Here is a 16,922-nt window from a genome sequence, read left to right on the forward strand (position 1 = left end):
CAGCCCCAAACCATTTCCTCACATGTGCTTCAAGGGTGGAATATTTTAAAACAGGATTTGACACAAAAAAATTCCCACAGATGTTTCCCTGTAGACTGCTGTTCATTCTTCTCAGCACGTTTAAAATGAAAATATCTTCAACCAAATTCTCTCAGCAATGCCATTTACTATACAGATAAATAATAAACAACTCAGTAGGGAACAGCTCGTGAGAGGACAGAATTTCTCCAAAACAAGACAAAAGAGCAGAGGAGTTGCCAGAGTTAAGTCTGTAAACTATAACTGGACAGGGTTTTAAATAGTGTTAGTGCCTACTCCCTGACAACACCCACGTTGCTCTTATTTAATGGTGTTACACACAAATTAATGAACAAAAAACAAACCCCAATGCACATGGATGTAGTTGAAACGGGGCAGAATCCTTGTGTGATATTTAGGTGCTTATTTCTCTGTGGAAAAAGCTCTTTTCATCAGTGGTGGGGGTGCTTTTCCAACATCAAACATCATTTCCAGAGGGGGGTTGTTGAGGCAGCACCAGTCGGGAATGCGGCCTGTCTGGCTGTAATATTCCTTGGACACAGAGCGGCTCCCAAGGATGTCCTGGAGTGCTCCAAAAATGGCTCCTACATTATTGGCAAGGAAAATAAATTGCATTAATTCGATGTAGAATTTCTCTTTCTACTTCTTCATATAACAAATCTCAACTGGGATTTTTTAGCTCTGCCCCAAAATTTAAAGGGATGAATGGACATCGCTGCTTTCCTTTTCAGTATCCCATTTAAGTCCCAAATTGCTTCCATTTATATCCCTGAAAGTATCTGAAAACAAGGAATCATCTGCTCTCTGCTATCAGCAAACCTGGCCTGGCTGACCCACTTCTCACAACAAATTTTCCTAGAAGGTTTTATTTTAGACTCTTCCACCAAACCCCCTTGTGTTCAGGGCAATTTTTCCCCCAAAAAAGGTGCCCCACAAATTCACACCGGCTGTGAGAAGATTCAGCCCACAGCAGCTGCCCAGGAAAGAAAAGCACCACAAAATTTGGTGCACAGAAACTGTTGGGGTTTGCTAATCCTAAAAATAAAAGGTTTTATTTACTACAAATCCCACTTGGAAGTTTTTTTTCCCCACCTCTGCTTCCCAGTTGCTCCCATTCTTACCTCCCAGCCAGGCCACGCAGTTGGGTTTGGCAGGGGGAGTGTGAATCCTGAAGGTTTTAGTGGCAAGTGCCTCCTTGTATTTGGGTTTCTCCACCAGGTGTCTGATCTCTGCCATGAGCCTGTGCAGGAACCCCGGGAGCATCGCGGTGCCCCCGATCACCACCAGGTTCTCTGCCAGCTGCTTCCTGGTGTCTATTGGGCACTAATGCAAACAGGAACACAAAAAAAACACCCCAAATAAGTCAAGCTGCCCGAGCTTGAAGCCATTCAGAGGCCTCTTAGAAATTCAGTCCATTTCTATGCCCTCCAATTGCTGTTTTCTCGTATTTAGCTGGAAAATAACCAACATAATGAGAGAAATGCACAGGAAACACCTGGAGGTGGAGAGGTGAAGGCTCCAGGCACAGAACTTCTTAAGCAATTTGTTTTCATAAAGAATTCTAATGGAAATGTTTGTCATATCAGCCAAGTCCATGGCTCTCCAACAAATTGCATCTCAGCAAACTTATTTAAATGGCATCAGCAGCTACAGGGAGCCAACTTTAATTAACGTGAATACACCACCACATAATGAAAATTTCCATTTAAAGTGGTTTCCTAATGCACTTTTTTCCTAAATATAATAAAAAGAGAAGCATTTGTATATGCCAAGAAAAATGTCTGCAATTAATTTAATATACTGCCTGTAATAAAGATGTCCAAATTAATTTTATTCTAGCACAGGTAAACCAGCAGCCTGCAGGACTCTAAGTCCTGAGTCATTTATAACTGCGGGTTCTCTAAGGCTGGAGGCATCCCCTAAACTGTTCCTAATATAAAGATACCTGAACAAGTGAATCCAAGATCAAAGTGGCAACAGATGTCTCTTCATTATCCTGTTCAAACAGGATTTCTACCACGGAGTCTCTGTGGAACAGACAGGAAGTGAGTGTTAATGAGCAGCAAAACCACACTCTGAGCTGAACTAGGGCACAGCAGAGCTGGAGATAACTGCAGCTTTCCTGCTGCCAACACTTTGTCACTCCTGTCACACAGCCCATGCACCCAGCAGTGCCAGCAGGGAGGGGACAATCATGGAATCCTTGGAAAAGACCTTTAAAATCATCACATTCAGCCCTCAACCCAGCACCACCCCCTTGTTCACCACTAAACCACATCCCCAAGTGCCACATCCACACGTTTTGAACCTTTCCAGGGATGGTGACTCCACCACTTCCCTGGGCAGCCTGTTCCAGTGCTTGACAACCCTTTCAGTTAAGAATTTTTCCCTAATACCCAATCTCAACCAGTCCTGGCACAACTTGAGGCCATTTCCTCTTGTCCTGTCCCTTCCCTCCTGGGAGCAGAGCCTGACCTCCACCTGGCTCCACGCTCCTGTCAGGCAGTTGCAGAGAGTGAGAAGGTCCCCCCTGAGCCTCCTTTTCTCCAGGTTAAAATGCCCTGTTCACATCACTAAACCTGTCTCATTATCAGGCATTGACACTTACTTCTCTTCCCCCATCCCTCTAATCTCTTTGCTCTCATCTTCCTCTTGGGGCTCTGGAGAAGCCACTCCCCCCCAGGATGGGCTTGCACTGTGGCCAGCACACAGCTTTCATAAAAACATACTCAAGTGTTTCATTAAAATCCAATTCTATGAAAATTTATATGCTTTTAAGAGTTGAAATATACCCTTGTAGTGATAAATACTCTGCCATGACATTTCTCACCTGATGGGGCCAACTACATGGAGAATCTTTTCTCCATCCAAAGGATAGTCCACGTCTGGAGGCGGGGAGGGACGCTGGAAATAAAACCAGACTTGTATTATTATTTTAGAGCCCAAAAAGGCTGCAGCCACCTCAAAGGAAGAGCAGGAGGAGCTTCATGCTCCACTCACCTCAGCACTGCCATCAATGTTGAATTTGGCTGCCTGGATTTTCAGTCCCCGTTGGAGATCACTCACAAAGCAAGTGCGGACTGTGCAGAGGGGAGGAGAGGGGCACAAGTGAGGCTTTGCTGGATCCTTTCATCACCAGTAAAAAAAGTCATTTCTCTTAATTTAGAAAAGAACAGACACTTCAGGCCCTTGCTGGTCCAAGACATTATCAAATAAATGCAAAGAGAAGCAGTCTCTACACTCCAGCAGAGTTCAGGTGCTGTCTAGACCATGAGTTAAATGAAGCTGACACAAAATTAGGTTGGAAATCCTGCCTGTCCTTTCCCAGACAAACCACACAACATTTTAAGCCAGAGGAATATTTCTAATGGTGCCTCAAAGTGCCAGGGGTTGTATCCTGGCTTTGCTGCAGGTCTTGCAACACAGCTTCAAATGAGGCATTGCTCATTTTCTAAACAAGCTCCAACCATGCAATATTTTCCTTAGTGCAACTCTTCAACACCCTAAGAACTCCAGAGGGTTTTTCTGCTTCCAGACAATGCTGACAGAGCACAACCTCGTTTGTACCCCAGCTGCTACTGTTATTATGCACTTATTTATTTGCATTTGGCACAGGTGAGCATCTTCCCTATAAACTGCTGTCACAAAGAAACAACCCTTCAACACAGACAACAATAATTTCATCCCTAGCCTGTTCTCTCTGGTTCCAAAAGACTGCATAAAAAACCACACCTGGTCAGAAAATGTGTGCAAGTCCAGGAATGAGAAAAGCAACTTCCATCTGACAAAGTACCAGCTGCATTTATTTAGCATTTGACTGAGGGATTCCTTCCTAATTTGAGCCAAGGGATACATACTAGTTACTGTTTTCTAGGAAAACATGTTTTCTACCTGTTGCACATGAAACAATTACACAAGAATTCATCCAAGTTCTGCCCAAAGAAAGACTCTCTTTTTTCTGGTGTAAATGTAGTTCTTGTCTCCACTTGCCTGCCTGATTAACACACCAAAATGTCTTTTATACATACTTTTTTTTTTTTTTTAATTGACTTTAAAGCAAACAGAGCCTTTCTAGTTAATCTATAAACAAAACTACAGAACAAAACAATCCCTTCTGTGCCCACCTACCAAATGTGTCTACAAATTACCACTCAACAACACAGAGGTTAAAGCAAAAGAGGAATTCAACACCTGGTTTTGGTTTTGCTTTCAAAGAGGAAGAACAACACAAGTTCATCCAAGAGGTAAGAAATACAACAAACAGAGAAGAAAAATAAATTCCTGAATGTAAAATATTGCACACTTGTTATTATCACACCCTACTGCACAATTTAATACACTAGAGTTTCACAAAGCAAACAAATTTACCTTTTATATCCTCTACTATGTCTTCTGGGACTGAGCCTGAAAGAAAAAAATAACTTAGTTTCATTCTTAAATTCTCTTCCTACTTAAAAAAACTTTTGAATTACATTTGGTATATTAAACTTTTGCTCTGACTGCAGCTTTTAAAGATTTCCAAAGCAGAAAAGATATTATGAACAGAAATATAAAGTGTGTCTTTGCCCAAAACAGACTGAAAAATTACTACAGAACTTTTATCTCAGCCTTTATTCAGAACTGTTGTAAGAAGAGGCTTATCATAAAAATAATGTACCTGTTAAAGGCCAAGAAAGAATTCATGCAGGTAGGCCCCATGAGATGCAGTGAGTCCTAAACCCATTTTATCCACTGTCAGGATTAACAGCTTTTCCTCAGTACAAGTTCCCAGCACAGGTGCCCATCCCACAGACCTTACCCATCACGGAGGGAAGGCTTTGTCCTTTGGCCAATCCTGTATCCACTGTGCACTGCTCCAGCAGTTGATACTCCAGCTCCCTAAAACAGTGCACAGGAGGGTGGGTAAAGACAGCCATGAACTCAGCCTGGGTCTCTGGGCTGCACTCCAGGGACAGGATTAATTCCTTTCTTTTACATCCTTCTAAATACAAACTTAAGAAGATGTGATTCCCACAGTTTTTACCACATTAGCAACAGTCAACCAGTGGTAGATCTAAAAACTGGATGATATTACAGCAAGCTAGGATTTAAAACAGGAATTTTTGCTCATGGTCAAAGAGGAACTTTCACAAACAAGTAATTTGTAACCTGGAATGGATAACTATGAACTTACTTGTGGATGGCCTTTCCTCCCAGGGGAAGGGAACCCCAGCAGCTCAGGATTGGAATTCCCTCATAGATCTACAGGAAGATCAGGAAATTCTCCTCTTTCTCATTATGAGTTTTTTCAGTCTGCTGGAACTAAATGCCTTTTCCCTTCTACAATCCCTTGCATCAGCCACCTTCTGACTGCTTTTCTCCACAGTTAATTTCTAGTCAATAAAAGTCTCATGTTTCACCACAGCCCCATTGCTGAAAACGAAAGGATACAGGCAGCACCAAGCTTTCTGCATATCCACAGTCCAGCACCATGGCAGAGTTGATCCCAAGTGTCAGGAGAGACATCAGGTGACTTGGAGCAAACAAAACAGAAGGTACCTACAGGAAAACCAAAAGGAAAGTTGACAGAAGCAGGGAGGGAAGAAACAAGAAACAAAGCACTGATGCCTTCCCTGAATGATGTTTTAAGAGCAAAACCCAAACAAGCATATCTTGAGTTATTCCAGTACTAATCTACTGAACAAAATACAGCAGGATTCCAAATTCTGTGTTCACCTTCCTTGTGGTGCACATCAGTTACTTCAGTAATGATGAATGTTGGAATGGGCTTGTAAGAAAAGCAAGGCTATAAAACTCAGGTCAAGTTTCTTGTTGTTATTGAAAAGAAATGAAGGAAGCTGAAGTACAGCTACTTGAAAAGTTGTAAAAACTTGAAGATGTGAATAAAAGTGCTAAAAAATCCATTACAGTGTGCCTTACGACAAACACTGCTACGCCCAAATGCACAGAAGAGGCTGTTTGAAACACTCTCACCAAAATAATATGGAAACTCAAGTTAAAATTACATGAGAATTGCTTCCTTCTCCCAAAATTCCATAAATCAAGTTTCCTAGAAAGCAACCATTCCTTTAAGAGAATACCATAAAGAGTGAATTAAGTGAGAAATGTCAATAAATCCTGCACTTACAGGAAATGTACTGACCCTTAACCCAGAGCCAGAAGGTAAAACATTGACCCTGTATTAATAAACCACTTTTATTCTCTGCAGCAAATAGAAACCAGAGACAATTAACCTTCCATCAGTATTAACTGGCTTCTTAACAAGTTACAAAGTCTCTCCATCAAAATATGACTCTGAAGTCATGAGCCATTTTCAACAAACCATGTTGCATGGGGTGTGCTTTAACTGAGACATTCTATTGCTGTAAAGGGATTATGAAAAAAAAAACACAAAAAACCCACTCAAATCTTTCAGCAATTTGAAGTTATCAGAACATTTTATCAATAGTAAGAAAGAATTATGCAGAAGCTTGAGATTAGTTGGTAAACTGTGTTGTGGAAGGACAGTGAAGAAGTACTGCAGACAAACTGGTTTCACTACTTTTTATAGAAAAACCTTAACCTTTGTTCTGTCTGAATTGAAGGAGAATGGAGTCACCTTCCAAAACATTTTCTGCTACAAATGAGCAAGAATTAGGTTCAGACTTTTCACAGAATCCTTGACTGGCTGGGTTGGATGGAACCTTAAGGATCATCAAGTTCCACCCCCTGCCACGGGCAGGGACACCTTCCACTATCCCAGGTTGCTCCAAGCCCCATCCAAGCTGGCCTGGAACACTGCCAGGGATGGGGCAGCCACAGGTTTTCTTTTTTCCTTAAAACTTTTCTTCAAAAAGACTGATTAAGCAGAGAAGATACCTGATTTCAGGTAAGTTCTTCTCTAAATGAGCAGGGACATGTGCTAGGCAGAGATATCGACTGGCAGAAATCATGAGACCTGCTGACAAAGCAGTAACAAGTGTTTAAATATAAATCCTGGCTCCAGGCAGTGCTCAGTGGGGATTATTGGATCTGTCTGGGACAGTGCAGTGTGAGCTTTATTATCTACAAGCCAGGGAAACCTTGCAGAGCCTTGTTAATTGCTGCTGCTTTGCGGTCCAATGAAGAGTCAGAATGGAACAAAAATGGTCTTTAAGCCAACTTCCACGCCCTACTTCCTCACAGCATCATCAGATTTTTCTTCTTCTTTATGCCTCTCTCACTCTTGTCATTATTTCCATTTTTTCTGTCCATATCTGGTAGTGACTGTAAGTACAAATCCTCCTGGCAAGTGCTGTGCATGTGGAGCAAATTTACACATTTCTGTCAAACACTTACCTCAAAATGCTTGAAAAGGACCCTGGTGAGCGTGTCCCTGAAGTGGGAAGGGCACAGGACTGACTCTATGATCACAACACGCCGGTCCCTGGGATTCACCAGCAGATGCCTAAAAAAAGACAAGATTTGTAAAATAAAACTGGGAAGTTTTAGCACCTATTACAGGACCTACCTCACAGTCATATTCCATTTTCCTCAAAAATCCTGAAAGTTTGCATTTAGATAGCATTTCCTACAGCAGACCCCAAAGTCTTTTTCACAAATCTAAAAACCTCAATGCTTTCCTAGAAGAAAGTCAGGAAACTGAGGCAGGGAAAACAAGTTACAGAGCCTGTAGCTCTCAAAATGTGTTATACATTTCTAAATCAACAAGAAATGCAAAAATAAGTCATCAGTGGCTTGTGCTGTGTCATACAGTGTCACAAAAGGCAAAGACTGATGACACAGATGCTCTGATTTCAGTGGAAGAGGATGGAATTGTCCTGATTTCAATTGCAAAGTGATGGTCCAGGACAGGAGAAGAAAACAACCCAACCCACAGACATGAGGCACAGAAATTAAATTCTGCTCTCCCTGTGATGGCTTTTACTGTGTAAAAACACAGATTTGAAGCAAAGAGAAAAGACTAAGTCCAATTTCATTATTCACTAAGGGTACTAAAAACACAATAAAGAGATGTATTGCTGAGGTAAAAATATTCCACAGGCAAAGGTTCCTCCTTCCAAAACACTGTGGAGAGAGTCCTGCACTGATAGGAGCTTCAGCCCTACCAAAATCAATGCAAGTCCTTAGGTAATGCCTTCCCCTTATCAGGCCCTTTATAAAAGCCTCAGCTGAAAGGTAATTTATCAAACATTTCCTGCTTCTACAGAGCAGCTGATGCTGCAGCACAGGAACTCTTTGTAAGATAACCTGGATCTCAGCACCACTGAATTCCTCCTGCACCAACACAGCCAGGCAGCCCCTTGCAAAGTCTTATCTCTGTTTTCTTATCTAAGTAGACGTGTCCCTCCCCCTGCTCCCACCCCTGGATGTGCTCAGGGAAAAGCTGCAGAAGGCCTGGGTCACTGACAGGTGTCTCTTACCTGAAATACAGCATGTGGATAAATTCCTTCAGATAGGAATACAGCTCTTCTGTGTTGATGTTATACTGCACCACCTTGACAGGCTGGGAAGGGAAAATATCCAGAGTTATCTCAAACGCTGGGCAGTGATTGTGTGTATATATATATATACACACATATATATATATTCACACATGATATATAAAGAAATATATAAGATATATACATAATATATATTTAATCTGACATTATATATAAACACTCACTCTTGCCTGATTTGCTCTTGTCCTTAAAACATCTCAAACTCACCCTATGACTAAATTCCAGAGTTAATTAATGGTAATTTTTCATACAGGCAACTTAGCATTTGTTTTCCAAATCTGCCACCCTCTACTAAAAGAAAGAAAAGAAGCATAACTAGGCAAAGCAATTTCTCAATAAATGCCCCAAAACACAAGTTCCATGGGGACTGAGCAGCAATTAACACCAGCACTGGCATCACACTTACCTCTATCTAATCACAATCTTCTAATAGCAGCAGTTAAAATAATGAAAAGCATAACATTTCTGAATATTTTATTCTTGTGATGGACAGAAAGAGCACCTGCAAATTCTTTCTACACCATAACACACCAAACACCATAAAGGTAAAGTTCCATAAAGTTCACCTTTGAGACATCAGGTTTCTTGATTTCACTGGGGATGATGCACCTTGGTCCTGTTTCTCCTGCAAACCCACACCTAAAAGAAAATGTTGAAAACCTGATTATTTGAAGTCCCCATTTGACATCCTGGGCCCAGGAACCATCACAGAGTAATGTATTAGGGAAGTTCTGTGACTGCAAAGAGGAGCTTAGCACACAGCTTTTCTATCCAGCCACAGAGAGATAAATTTAAAGATGGGCTAAAAGATAAAGATTGTGTACCTTTTTTTATTGACTCCCTCAACAATAGGATAAAAACAGCAGCAACCCCAAACCAAACTTTTCAGAAACCCACCTGGTCTTCCAAAAACACACAAGAACCATGGAGTGAAGAAAGCAATTAAGCCAAAATAAATTCAAGGTTTATTTTAATAGTCTCAGTGCCTGACATTTGTTTCACCCCTGTCACCCCCAGTAACTACAAATCTCAGAAGAAAACAACAGTAGAGAACCATAAAACTCCTGGACTTGGAGCACTTTTAATGCAAAAAGTCAATTAATATTTCACTTTGGTATTTGGCAACAGTTATCACATTGGATCATATCAGAAAAAAAAATCTTAAAATAGCTGTAATTCAGAACTTAATTTTCTTCTTTTGTCTCAAACAAATACTTGTGTAATCCCAGTGTGTACAGGCAGTTTTCCTTGAACTTTCAGCTAATTTCAGCCTTATTTGGAAAAGGACAGACAGCTCTCATATAATTCAACTGCTATTTCTTCTGCAAGAGAGAAGGCTGGAAACAGAGCCTACAAACACACTATTCAGGGGAAAAGCATTTCCATGAGAGCATTTCATTGGATGAATAATGCCCAGGGAATAAAAGCTCACAAGCCCCCCAAACTTGGGAAAAGCTTTCAATTGGCCACATGACTGTGAACCCACAAAAAGCCACTCATGGACTCGGTTGTCCCCATCCCTGAAGGCTCTGTTAAATCCTCCCATTCCCAGGCAAAAAAGCTTTTGGCCCACGAGATGAAATACTAAGTAAACAGCGAGCATTCCTGTTTCAGCAGTTGAGATAAACCTTGTTTTAATCTAAAACACAAGACTAAAAACTGAGCTGTTTATTACCAGCTCTGCGCAACACAGACCAACACAGGAAGGGAGTGAGGGGGGAAAACCCCACAAAATCATTCTGGGAATCACGGAACGGTTTGGGTTGGAAGGAACCTTAAAGACCATCTCATTCCACACCTTCCACTATCCCAGGCTGCTCCAAGCCCTGTACAGCCTGGCCTGGAAAACCTCCAGGGATGGGGCAGCCACAGCTTCTCCGGGCACCCTGTGCCAGGGCCTCACCGCCCTCACAAGGAGCAATTTCTTCCCAATATCCCATCCATCCCTGCTCTCTGGCAGTGTGAAGCCATTCCACCTTGTCTTGTCACTCCAGGTCCTCGTCCAAAGTCCCTCTCCAGCTCTCTGGGAGCCCCTTTAGGCACTGGAACGGGCTCTAACGCCTCCCCGGACCCTCCCCTTCTCCAGACTGGACAGCACCAAATCCCGACAGCAGGGCGGAGCACTCACTTGGTAAAGGCCTGTCCCAGGTCGATCACCACGGCGGTTTTCTCCCCGCCGCTGCCGAGCCCCTCGTACAGCGGCATCGCGGCCCGCTCTCCCTTCCTTCCCCGCTTCTCTCCCTTTCCCTCCCGTTCCACCTCCCTCAGCCGCCGCTATACGGGGCCTTCCTGCTCTCCGGCGCGCCGGGCTGCCCGCGGCGCCTGTCCGCCTCGCCGCCGCCCCGCCGCCTCCCTCGGGCCCGCGCCGCCGCTCCCGCCTCATTGTGCAGGGCTCGGAGGCGGCCGGGAGTACCGCGGCACCGGCGGTGAGCGCGCTGCGGCGCGCCCTTCCCTCAGCTCCGCTCCGGCAGCGGGCTGGGCAGCCGCGGGGAGACGGGCGGCGAGGCCACGGCGGGGCCTGAGGGGTGAGCGGGGCCCGAGGCGGTGGGCGGGGCTGGGGTGTGGGCGCGGCCTGCGTGAGGCGGGGAGGAGGCGCCGCGCTGGGCGTGCTCCCGCTCGACCAAAGTCGGAAAAACCAGAATCACTGAGGCTGAAAAAGCCCACCAAGATCATCGAGTCCAGCTATTCCACCACTAAACCATGTCCCCAAGTGCCACATCCACACGGCTTCTAAATTCGTCCAGGGATGGTTACTCCACCAATTCCCTGGGCAGCCTGTGCCGCGGCTGGACAGCGCTTTCTGTGAAAAAAAAATTCCCAACAGTCAACCTAAACTGCTCATGGGACAACTTGAGGCTATTTCCTCTTGTCCTGTCCTTTGTTCCCTGGGAGCAGAGCCTGACCCCCACCTGGCTGCCCCCTCCTGTCAAGGAGTTGTAGAGAGTGGGAAAGTTCCCCCTGAGCCTCCTTTTCTCCAGGCTGAGCCCCTTTCCCAGCTCCCTCAGCCACTCCTGGTGCTCCAGCCCCTTCCCCAGCTCCGTTCCCTTCTCTGGACACGCTCCAGCCCCTCAATGCCGTTCTTGTCATGAGGAGCCCAGAGCTGCCCCCAGGGCTGGAGGTGCCTCAGCAGTGCTGGCACAGGGGACGGGCACTGCCCTGGTCCTGCTGCCACACCACGGCTGACACAGAAACAGCCACATTTAATGCGAAAAGCCATTTCGATGAGGTTAGGAGCACAGGTACCCTCAGGGCACAGCATCCTCCCTCTTGAACAGAAATAAAACATTCCAGGGACTAAAAAAGCCGCATCGCTTCGCTACTCCAGGAGCGTGGTGGTTGGGAGTGAAGAGCGGAGCTCACAGTACAATGAGGATAGAAATGATAAACCCCATGGTGGTAACAACCTGTGCAGGGCCAGGGGTTGGATGCAGTGATCCTCGTGGATCCCTTTCAGCTCAGGAGCTGCTAGGAATCCATGCTTTCAAGCCTGAGATGGGTGATCAGAGAGGCAGAAGATCAGCTGTGCTTAGTACTAAGAACCTAATCAATAAAAGGTGTTCTGATTAATATTGTTTGTGGTATGTGTCTCCCTGTGACTGGATCCCCCGGCTGGGAAAGGGGAGTTTCTAACAGATTTTGGTCAGTGTAATGAAAATTTGGGATCACTTGAGGAAGAGTTTCCTAAGGTAGCACTTGCCCCACTCCCAACAACCAGATTCTTTCCTCTGCCAATCTTCCCCTTCCCCACAATAACCACACTATCGGGGGAAATATTGAGGAAGATTGTGGGAAAGGGAATATTGTGGAAGATTGGCTACGTGAGAAAGGGCATATCAAACCTCTACAGCTTTGATGGCACGCATCTTGTGTAACAAATGAACTTGCAAAAAGCTACAAGTTCTCCTGCTCAACAACAGGGCTTCCATTGAGTTCTTATTGCTAAGCTAAGTGTTTTATTGCAGAGTTAGCAAGGTTGAGTTTTTGGCAGTAAAACAATAAAATACTGTGGGTTAGAAAAGACAAAGAAGAAAGAGAATTGCTGACCACAGAAGAGGAGCTAGGAGGGGTTAAGAAGTCAGCTAAAACTACGAGAACCACTTAGAATGAGCCTTTACCAATATTCATAAGCCTATTATTGATAGTATATAAGAAACTTTAGTATGATTAATAAACGGAATCCTGCTGATCCACTCGTATTGAGCGTCCGGGCTTTCCCTCTGTCGTGACACCACACCTGTAAAACCAGCTGCTCTTCAGGCAGTTGTTATATCCAGGAGTGTAACTGTGGCCCTGCTCACAGCCCCAGAAGTTGTGTCTTGGGTATTTATTTCAGCAAAGTGCACAAGACCAAGGAAGTAAAATAAGCATTGAAAAAGCAATTAACTGGGGAGTTGGGTCTAGACATTTGCTCATTGCCAGACAGGCCAGGCTGAGAGCCAGAGGGTTTATGCAGGGGAGGAAAAGGGTGCTAATGAAGGCAGAGGATTTCAGGGAAGGCTGTGGTGACACCGCTGTGCTCTGTTGTCCCTGAACCCAAGCCCCCTGACCTGTGGCTCCTACAGCAGTTTGTGGATGCTGTTCTTTTTGCTGTGCTTTCCACTCTGCCAGCAGTGCTGCTTGTCCCACGTCCACACCTTCTATTTGCAGTCCCTGAAGGTGGAGGTGTGTGGGAGTCGGATGATGAGTGGGAGTGATGTGAGACGCTGAAAGCTGTCGCTGCCACCATCTGCTGTGTCGCCTGGGCCAACCCCCGCTCTAGCCCATGGGCTAGCAGCTCTACACAAACGCTTTCCCTGTTGCTCCTGTCACAGCCTCGTCGTGTTCCCCCCTTCTGGTCACCCTAAAGTCACCAAGGTGACAAAGTGGGGTCAAGAGCGTTGAGAAGAGAAGGTCCAGGTGTGTGTGGAGCAGGAGTGCAGACTGGGGGAGCTGAAGCAGATGGGGCATCCTGGAAGGGTTCTTGGAGGACACAGAAGGAATCCAGGCAGTGCAGAGGGAATGCAGGAAGGGTGTGAAGAAGGGGAACGCTGCAGTGACAAACTCGGGGGAGACTCCTCTCAAAGCCCTTTACATCCCTCATAAAGCCCTGCTATCTCTCCTTCAAGCACCATCCCACAGCTCAATACAAGCCCAGGCACTCTTCAAACAACCCATCACCAGCTTCCCAGCCTCTCCTAGGAGAGGAAAACTGCGGAGCAAGGGCAAGGCTGTAGTGGTGATGTGAGATACAGAAACAGTGATGGGACCAGCACACACCCAGTGAATTCTGGAGGAGAAGGAGGGTTCACTGCCAAGGCAGCAGTGGAGGGTGCTGACACATGAAAAAATAAACAAACAACACCCTGCAGCAATTAAACATTGTGACACCGAGTTCAACTTGCCTTTTGATTTTGTGTGGTTTTATGTTTTTAACGGCCTTTTAAGTTATTTTTTATGGTTAGTATTTTATGGCCTTCCAGAACATGGAAATGCAGCTGAACTTTAAAGGATATGCAAACAACGAGGCATGAAAATATGTTCAAATGTCATTTCCACAACAGAACCTTAACTCTGCCATGTTTGAGCAATTCCCCAGTGCACCAAGAATATGCACTCAGTGGTTATTACACCTGACTGAGACAGGAATTATATTCAAGAAACTTTTCTGTGTTTGGTTTTTCTGTCAGGGAAACAATCCCAGAATTTCCAAAGTGCTGCTGGAGAGATTCTGATTAGACACAAGGTAAATTTTTCACAATGAGAACAATCAGACATTGGAATAATCTCTCCAGGGAAGTGGTGGATCCCTCAACGTTGGACACTTTAAGATTCAGCTGCACAGGGTGCTGGACTGTCTTGTTTCAACTGTGATTTTGCAAAGAAAAGTTGGGTCAGATAATTCTTGAGATCCTTTATAACCTGGTATTCCATGATTCTGTGATAAATTGCTTCCTGGAGTGCTGTCTGCCCTGGCTGTTCAAGGACAGCCCAGGGAAGCTGTGCAGTCACTGTGCCTGGTGAGAATATGCTCTCACTGGAGGGTGAATATTCATTCTCTCAAATTCTGTAAAATCCTCCTGAGTATCTCCATGATAGGGGTCTTATACATAATGTACTATACTTAATGTTGTTGCTCTTGAAATACTTCAGGTCTAAAAATTGGAGTAATTTAGATAGTATATGATTAAAGTCTAAGCATGATGTTTGCATGATCTGTTTTCATCCCCAGATCTCACCCATTTATGATATCTTACCGTGCTGCAATTACATATTTACAGCACTATGCTTATGTTTTTAATATAATGTTTTATGTAAAATGACTGCTTAGATATGTCTTGCAAAAATCAGGAGCCCTACTTGAAATCCACAGCCCATGGCTTCCTCCTGAATTTACTATCCCTGAGTTAGGAATGATCAGTTTCCTGCTAATCACATCACCGTCTTTATAGTCCATTGGAAATCTCCTCTTAAATTACGTTAATCAATCACAGTTAACACGAGTTCTGAAATGCAAGCTGCAGCTTAAAAGTGGCTTAATTTAATGGATGGTCTTTTCAGAGTTATTGATAATAAGAGCCAGAGAGTTAGAGATGTGCCAGGGTTTCATAACAAAATCCATCCACGCCAGGCTGGTTTAATCAAGGAAGCTGCTTGCATAATGTGAAGAGCACTCGCTCTCCCCCAAATATGTGACTGTTGAAGAAACAGATGGTGATGCTAACCCAAAAGAATCAGGCTATAAATACATTCAGGATAACAATATAAATGGAGATAATTATTCACAGTCTAAGGAGATGGTGTGACAATTAAGCCAGCTCGTAAGCAGAATGTCCAGCAGAGTGAAAAGCAGGATTTCCATAACACAGTAAGAATTATTCCCTGAGTGCAGCCTGTTCATGCAACTCTTGAGAGCGGTGCTACCTCTGACAGGCAAGGAAGAGGTCACATAAGGATATAAAAATACAAGATATTAACAGCAGCCCATTGAAATCAGTGAAAACTCTTATATCATAGAATCATAGACTGGTTTGGGTTGGAAGGGAGCTTGAAACTCACTTAGTTCCACCCCCTGCCATGGGCAGGGACACCTTCCACTATCCCAGGTTGCTCCAAGCCCCATCCAGCCTGGCCTGGAACACTTCCAGGGATGGGGCAGCCACAGCTTCTCTGTACCAGGACTTCACCAGCCTCACAGCCAGGAATTTCTTCCTAGTAAGTAATCTAAACCTACTCTCTTTCAGTTTGAAGCCATTCCCCCTTGTCCTGTCACTCCATGCCCTTGTAAAAAGTCCCTCTCCAACTTTCTCTCAGCTATGTTAAAGCAGTGGAAGGCCACAATTAGGTCACCCCAAAGCCTTCTCTTTTCTTTTCCGGCTGAGCAATCCCAATTCTCTCAGCCTTTCCTCATAGCAGTGCTGCTCCATCCCTCTGATCATCTCGGTGGCCTCCACTGGAATCGCTCCAACAAAATAAAATTTATAGGACAGTACTTTTTGCCTAATGCAGTCCTTTTTCTCTCCCCTTTTTCTTTTTCAGGATTCTGTTGGTATTCAAGCCACTGGCAGGAAAGACCCTTTCGGATGTCCTGCAGACACGTCATTGTCACAGCGCAGCGCTGCTCTCTCCTCCGCGCCGCTGCCTCGAGGTGGCAGCGGCAGAACCCGCCCGGAGGGTTAAAAGAGAACGTTTTTCATAAAGAAAATCACTTTTCTGTACTCGCCCCGAAACAGGCAGCTCTCAGCTGAATTAATCCCCGCGGAGCACTTGCAAACGTTGCAAACATAAAGGAATGTGTCCTGCAGCACAAACGCTGCGTGGCTACGGCACGGAGCAGCGCGCCCAGCTAATACTCTGCTCCCTTGAAAGCCAAAATGCCTGCCTGGACCCCTGCAGAGACTCGGATTTCAGCTGGACCCAGGCATATTTCAACAGCAAAGCATTATTATTTCTAATTGGTCATAAAATAAACAGTCTTCTGTGTCCCTGCATTGGCTGGCTTAATCTGTGTACTTGCTTCTAAGCCTCCCTAATCTCTGTGTGCAGGCTAACGGGGGCACGTACCCATCCCTTCCTCACAAAACCAAGGAACTGCATACTTAGGGCCAGCTTTAGACCTTCTGGAGATCGCAGAGAACTTCCTCACCTTTTCCTAGCACATGGATTCAAGGGATCCACTTATCAGCTCTCTGAAAGGACAGAGAGGAGGAAAACCCACTGCTTGGGGTTCTGCTAATTTCTGGATCTGGGTCCGGCTGTAGGATTTTGGCTTAATTGATTTGAATGTTTCCAAAACAAAAATGTGTGTTTCTCTGCTCTTAAACATCCTCAAGGGGATATAATAAAAACACTGGTGGTGTCTGGAGCACTGCTGTTTCATTCGAAAACACAGTGCTCCTCCCACCGAAGAATCCCAATTCCATG

The 16,922-nt window shown here is 44.7% G+C and overlaps 1 protein-coding gene across 1 annotated transcript; it reads right to left on the bottom strand.

Annotated features, from left to right (window-relative positions):
- Positions 1 to 146: 146 nt before the first annotated feature.
- Positions 147 to 10,794, bottom strand: ACTR10 (actin related protein 10). The gene is made up of 13 exons (XM_069018548.1): positions 10,651 to 10,794; positions 9,089 to 9,161; positions 8,442 to 8,524; positions 7,357 to 7,465; positions 5,470 to 5,577; positions 5,213 to 5,280; positions 4,838 to 4,917; positions 4,408 to 4,443; positions 3,040 to 3,119; positions 2,870 to 2,943; positions 1,985 to 2,066; positions 1,161 to 1,362; positions 147 to 623 (listed from the first exon to the last, which is right to left on the bottom strand). The coding sequence occupies exons 1-13, from the start codon at positions 10,725 to 10,727 to the stop codon at positions 442 to 444; spliced, it is 1,254 nt and encodes a 417-aa protein (XP_068874649.1). The 5' UTR covers positions 10,728 to 10,794; the 3' UTR covers positions 147 to 441.
- Positions 10,795 to 16,922: the final 6,128 nt, after the last annotated feature.

This window comes from Aphelocoma coerulescens, chromosome 5 (assembly GCF_041296385.1).
Source record: "Aphelocoma coerulescens isolate FSJ_1873_10779 chromosome 5, UR_Acoe_1.0, whole genome shotgun sequence".
In the NCBI taxonomy this organism is placed as follows: Eukaryota; Metazoa; Chordata; class Aves; order Passeriformes; family Corvidae; genus Aphelocoma; species Aphelocoma coerulescens.

Coding starts and splice junctions, on each gene's coding strand:
- ACTR10 (XM_069018548.1), bottom strand. CDS start 10,727: ATGCCGCTGTACGAGGGGCTCGGCAGCGGCGGGGAGAAAACCGCCGTG. Junction 9,162..10,650: donor CTGGGACAGGCCTTTACCAA/GTGAGTGCTCCG, acceptor ATTTTCTTTTAG/GTGTGGGTTTGCAGGAGAAA. Junction 624..1,160: donor CTGCGTGGCCTGGCTGGGAG/GTAAGAATGGGA, acceptor CCAATAATGTAG/GAGCCATTTTTGGAGCACTC.